At 37.2% G+C, this 6,466-nt stretch overlaps 1 protein-coding gene across 2 annotated transcripts in view; it reads left to right on the plus strand.

The window, feature by feature from the left end:
- The window catches only part of sptb (spectrin, beta, erythrocytic), a 106,787-nt gene that overhangs the window by 42,119 nt on the left and 58,202 nt on the right, over positions 1–6,466 (plus strand). For both annotated transcript variants that reach the window (XM_014028788.1, XM_014028789.1), the window contains exons 5-10: positions 391–488; positions 790–870; positions 964–1,079; positions 1,185–1,297; positions 1,375–1,562; positions 4,080–4,197. In XM_014028788.1, coding sequence (XP_013884242.1) covers positions 391–488; positions 790–870; positions 964–1,079; positions 1,185–1,297; positions 1,375–1,562; positions 4,080–4,197 — 714 coding nt within the window. The remainder of the gene's footprint in view (positions 1–390; positions 489–789; positions 871–963; positions 1,080–1,184; positions 1,298–1,374; positions 1,563–4,079; positions 4,198–6,466) is intronic.

A 6,466-nucleotide genomic window follows, 5' to 3' on the forward strand; every position in this document is an offset into this window, starting at 1 on the left:
CTTCAGGGTGGATATAGCTCGCTAGCAGCCTCATACCAAGGACCTATCCACGTCATCATTTACCCAGAATGCTTTGTGTGTAAATAAAATGGCCCCGTCCGTGTAATATATTTTTAAAACTTTTAAGTTAAAAAATAAAAAAATAAACATCCTACAGTATTTTTACATACTTATTTTACAGTTAAAATATATGTTTATTAAATGAAGTACAATGTTACAACTAATCATGGATCCGTTTAAGAGGTTTTTATTAGATCTAAAATGTTTACACAGTTTTTACACAGGGACTGTTGGGCAGTCAGGGAGTGATACACTCCCTGACAAAGATAAGACATTAGTTAAGTTTCATTATTTAACATCCAGCTGTGCTTGTTTTTTTTTCTTCATCAGATCCAGGACATCATCGTGGAAACGGGCCAGGCAGACCAGAAGGAGACGCACTCAGCTAAAGATGCTCTTCTTCTGTGGTGTCAGATGAAAACTGCAGGGTAAGTGCTTTGTGTGATCTTTAGCATCGCCAAGCTGCTGTAAATATCCAGCGGGAGTTAATATGTGTGTGGGTACAACCAGGTGTACATCTGTTTCCTACAATTAATGACTTTAAGTTTTACTTATTTAAACATATTTCAGTCTACATCATCAGTTTTTTTATGATTACAAAATCCATCGAGCAAAATGCGTATTAGTGAAACAATAAGACAGTGTGCAGCTGCAAGAGCAGAGCGAACATGGATTTAAAACAGAAGCCCTGTGTTAAGTTAGTAATGTCGCATGGTTATTATCTCACAGTTACCCAAACGTCAACATCACAAACTTCACCACCAGCTGGAAGGACGGGATGGCCTTCAATGCTCTCTTACACAAACACCGGTAAGGGACGACAAACGGCAAAAACAGTACAGAAATCTAAACACAACCTGCCTGCTCACTGTCTCTGTTCTTCTCGTACCTTTTCTTCCCTAGGCCAGATCTGGTGGACTTTAACAAACTGAAGAGGTCCAATCCAACCCATAACCTCCAGAATGCCTTTAATGTGGCAGAGCAGAAACTTGGTGTGACCAAACTGTTAGACCCAGAAGGCGAGTGACTGAATTACAGCTAAATGTTTCTGATCATTCAAGCTTAGTGGAAAATAAACACCAGGGTGTCTCTGGTTGCTGTCACTGACTCCTTTTGTTTTATAGACGTTTTCACGGAGAACCCAGATGAGAAATCCATCATCACATATGTCGTTGCGTTCTATCACTATTTCTCAAAGATGAAGCAGCTCGCAGTCGAGGGAAAGCGAGTTGGAAAGGTGAGCTGGAAACTGGCCGTGCGCTCGTTAGTTTGTTGAGTCCGCTCGTCTGGTTTATCTGTGCTGTCCTCCTCCAGGTTCTGGATCAAGCTATCGAGACGGAGAAGATGATTGATAAGTACGAGACGCTGGCATCAGACTTGCTGACGTGGATCGAGCAGACCATCATTGTGCTGAACAACAGGAAACTCGCCAACTCTCTGACTGGAGTCCAGCAGCAGCTTCAGGCCTTTAACACATACCGCACTGTTGAGAAGCCGCCTAAGTAAGTGATACCTAATTCATTCTGTATGTTTAACTTTTGTTGGATTTCTACATTAAGTTCATTAAAATTATTGCATAAAGGCTCATTCAGCAGTCACACAAGTGTTTTCCTGTTTTTTATTTATTTATTTATTTATTTATTTTTGGGGTGGGGGGTGTTGAATTTGGGACGTTGTGTGAAACATAAATAAAAACAGAAGACAATAATTTGCAAATCCTTTTCAACCTATATTCAACTGAATACAGTACAGAAACAAGATATTTAATGTTTAAATGGATAAACTTTATGTTTTTGCAAATATTCACTTCTTTTGAATTTGATGCCTGCAACACGTTCCAAAAAAAGCTGGGTCAGGGTCATGTTTACCGCTGTGTTACATCACCCTTTTTTTAACAACATCTAATACTGTAAGTGTTTGGGAACTGATGACACTAAAAACTTTGTAGGTGGAATTATTTTATATTCTTGATTGATGTACAGCTTCCATAATGCAGCACACATTTTCAGTGGGAGACAGGTCTGGACTGCAGGCTGGACAGTCTAGTACTCACAATCTTTTCCTACAAAGACACGCCGTGCAGAATGTGGCTTGGCATTGTCTAGCTGAAAGAAGCAGGGCCGTCCCTGAAAAAGACATCAGTAGATGGCAGCGTATGTTGCTCCAAAGTCTGTATGTACTTTTCACAGATGTGCAGGCTACACATGCACCCCCACACCATCAGAGATGCTGGTGTAGTGTCCAAGAGTGGGAGGCCTCTTCTCAGGAGTGCACAGATCTGATGTCTCTTGGTTTTTCCAGCTTCAGAGCTCGGCACATATTACCATACTGTATTAGGAAGAAGGCATACCGTGACAAAACTTATGGTACATCTGTGAAGCCTATAAAGAAGCCTTGTACGCCCCTGCTCTTCGCCTTTGTTCTTCATCTTCCTTACTTGGTGAATCTGGTTTGAAGGCCACAATTCGGTTTTTTGGCTGTAATCTCCTGGACTGCAAAATAAAGATTCTTGCTGTTCAACCAGCCTGTTTCAGAGTTCTCTCTTCACTGAGCAACAGCAGTTCCACTTCAACCAGAAGACGTGGTTATTTTCACTTCACTGGCTTTTGAACTTTGCATTAATAATAATCCAGACTGTCCTTTTCCTTTTTGTCCTGGAAGACACAACGTCCATGATTTCCCAAAACAATTTAAAATGTGGACTCGTCAGACCACAGGACACTTTTCCACTTTGCATCAGTCCGTCTCAGATGAGCTCAGGCCCAGAGAAGCCAGTGGTGTTTCTGGGTGTTGTTGATATCTGACTTTGGCTTTGCATGGTACAGTTTTAACAGCTGTTGATGTGGTGATGAACTGTGTTCACTGACACTGGTTTTCTGAAGTGTTCCTGAGTTCATGTGGTAATATCTGTTAGAATGATGTCAGTTTTTGATGCTAACTCTTTGAGGGATCAAACAGGAATTCAGTGTTGGTTTTTGGCCTTGATTCTTTGAATCTTTTGATGATATTATAGACTTAGATGATGAAATCCCTAAATTCCTTGCAATTGTGTGTTGAGAAACGTTGTTCTTAAACTGTTGGGATATTTGCTGATGCAGTTGTTCACAAAGTGGTGAACTTCACCACATCCTTCCTTGTGAACGACTGAGCCTTTTGAGGATGTTCCTATTATACCCAATCATGACACCCACCTGTTTTCAATTAACTGTTCACCTGTGGAATACTCCAAACAGGTGTTTTTGAGCGTTCATCAACTTTCCAGTCTTTTGTTGCCCGTCGGAACATGTTGCATGCATTAAATTCAAAATAAATGAATATTTGCAAATAAACAATAATGTTTATTTGTTTGGGAATTAAATATCTTGTCTTTGTAGTGTATACTGTATAATTGAATATAAGTTAAAAATGATTCACAAACCATTGTATTCTATTTTTATTTATGTTTTACACAACATCTAAACTTCACTGGATTTGGGGTTTTCTTCTACATTAAAATATTGAGCTCATTCAACTCATACAAGAGATAAGAGCTGTGACCCTGATGTTTGTTTTACTTTTATACTTTTCAAATCATTTAACTTTATTTCTAAATATTTCACCATATAATGTAATTAGAACTCTTCAGTTCCTTTAAAAATATTTTCCTTTAAATCTGCTTTAACAAACTTGTTCAATATTTGTCATCATATGGCTCTTTTAGTTTTGTTTACTATGTTGTTTTTTTATTTTAGTCTTTTGCTGCTTTTAGCTGTTTGACCACTTTGATCTTCTAGGTAACATTCAGCCTTTTAGCTAAACATTTGTTACTTATTACTAGTGTTCTGCTTGTTTTATTTTAGCTTCATCATTAACACTGTTTTCACTGAAAATACAGTTTCTCTGATATTTACTGTTAATCTTTTGATGTGTTTTGTGCTTGGTGTTGTTGATTTCCATTCCAGACACAAGCTGTGTCTTCACAGTAACTGGTCTCAGTGGAGACCCTCATGGCCTAAATGTGTTTTTTTCCCCCTCCTTAGGTTTCAGGAGAAAGGAAATCTGGAGGTGCTGCTTTTCACCATCCAGAGTCGAATGAGGGCCAACAATCAAAGGGTTTACACCCCTAAAGAGGGAGCGCTGGTTTCAGATATCAACAGGGTGAGATGTTGCTATAAGTCAAAACAGGACAGACCAACTTTTTCTGTTCTAGGAAGGAAAAAAGATGGAAAAATGTTCATTAGTAAAGTATAAACTTCAATAAAAAAAGGTTTAATTCATTCTTTGAAAGGAATGCAAATCACCGGCTGCCTTTTATGCCAGAGTTTTAATATAAAAGGATCTTATGATGAGAAGAAACAAAGTTAGCTGCTTTGGTCAAACCTTGTAAATGACATTATACTTAATCTTGTGGAGTATTGTGTGATTTAACAAGATGTCTTGGCACTAAGAGTATGCAGAAAATAAAATCTTCTGTTGCTGCAACAAATTTCCATCATTTTAACTGTTGCCAGGACGGCTTTCCATCATTTGCAAATGAGAAGAGAAAAAAAACAGTTTTATGTTGTGGGCTTGTTAAAGTCATCCGATCTAATTATGATACAGGAGTTAAAAATGACACTGCTTTCACACACAAAAAAAAAAAAGGCAGAGCAGACCGTAGTTTTACTCCATCAGAGCTGAACAGAGCAGTGATCCCAACTTATTAAGAGACCTCAGATGAAATCAGCATTCGTTCTAACGTTCCTCCCCTGAATGAGCAGTGGTCTCTGGATGTTTTCACGTTACCAGATTGCTGAAGCTGGAGAGGCATCAAAGCTGATGCACCATCAGCCCCTCCTCCTGCAACGCACCCTCAACCTCCCTGGACTTTACCTAAAGTCTAATATTGTGTTAAATGTTAATGTGTTCTGTGCATTGTTATTGTACACACATGTCATAATATAGCAAAAACAATGTTTTGACTGTTTGGATGTTTTTACACTTGTTTATTTAATTTTTTGCATTTAACCTTTATTTATCCAGGTTAGTCAGTTGAGAGCGCATCCTCATTTAAAAATGATCATATAAATATACCAACTTATAACATTAACCAGATAAAAATGGTAAATGGCTTGAACTTATATAGCGCTTTACAATTCAATCATTCATCCATTCACAAACTGATGATGGTAAGCTACATTGTAGCCACAGCTGCCCTGGGGCACACTGACAGAGGTGGGGCTGCCATGCACCAGCACCACCAGGCCCTCTGACCACCATCAGTGGGAATACAGCGACTGAGACGGCAGAATGACACCTCTAACCACTCTGCCACAGCCGCCCCCGTAAACACAGTGATTACTTTCATGCAAGCTGTAAATAAAATGCAACAAAAAATGATTGTACGTAGAACAATAGAACCCCCAGGTAGTTTAAAAGAAGGTACTTTAATCAGGAACTAGCAATCTTATAGGTCTCATTTAGAACCGTATTGTAACCATACAAACATTAAGTGATAAATGTAATTCAATAAATAATATCAATGTCTACATGAACTGAAATCATGTAGTCATATTGTCTCTTTATATGAAATATTCATTTTAAGAGAGAAATACTGTATGTCAGTCTGGTAAACAAAAAAATTGCAATTTTAAGTTATTTTGTTACACTGTGTTTTTTAATGTTTCTTCAAAGTTCAGTTAATAACATACATAGAAAAATTACAGAAATGATTGAGTATTTGTTTAACTAATATGTATAACTCACGCCTTGCAAAAAGTGTTTTATTGAGTAAGTTAAAAACAGTCAAATGACAGAAAACTGGTCAAAGGTACCCTGTTCCTTACAAATATTGCTGGTCTTGAGGATCTGAATAGTACAAATATTCAAGTCTTCTTACAACTTGAAAACATCACTAGAGAACACTACTGAGTATTTTGACTAAGGGCATGTACACAGTATACTCCTCTTTACATAAAAACCTGTGTAGTTCCTTAATTCCTGAGTATGTGTTGAGGATGCCTGTCAGCTGCTAATTCATCCAAATTTAGCTTAAAATCTGAAAAGACAACGAAGTTTCAGTCATTTTTAACTCCTTAAATGAATTAATCTGAAGTTGATTTATCTTATAGATTAATTAACAATTAATTAATAAGCAGCCATTTTTTTAAAAAACCTGAGTTTTCTCTTGAATCAAGAGGGTCTTCCCATAAAATGAAGGATTTTTTAAAATAATCTCCTGAATTAAAAAACAGAAGCACATAATACATATTTTAACAATTTATTTTGCCAGCTGTATTAAATACTGACTGAAAAAAATGTGTATTTCTCCTACATGAAACATAACAGAAATTGAATAGGTTGCTGAATGAGGAAAATAGATTAAAATAATAAAATATGATTTTTAGATGTAAAACTATTATTAATTTATTATAATGCTGTACCAAAT

This window comes from Austrofundulus limnaeus, unplaced genomic scaffold (genome assembly GCF_001266775.1).
Source record: "Austrofundulus limnaeus strain Quisiro unplaced genomic scaffold, Austrofundulus_limnaeus-1.0 Scaffold807, whole genome shotgun sequence".
Classification (NCBI taxonomy): domain Eukaryota; kingdom Metazoa; phylum Chordata; class Actinopteri; order Cyprinodontiformes; family Rivulidae; genus Austrofundulus; species Austrofundulus limnaeus.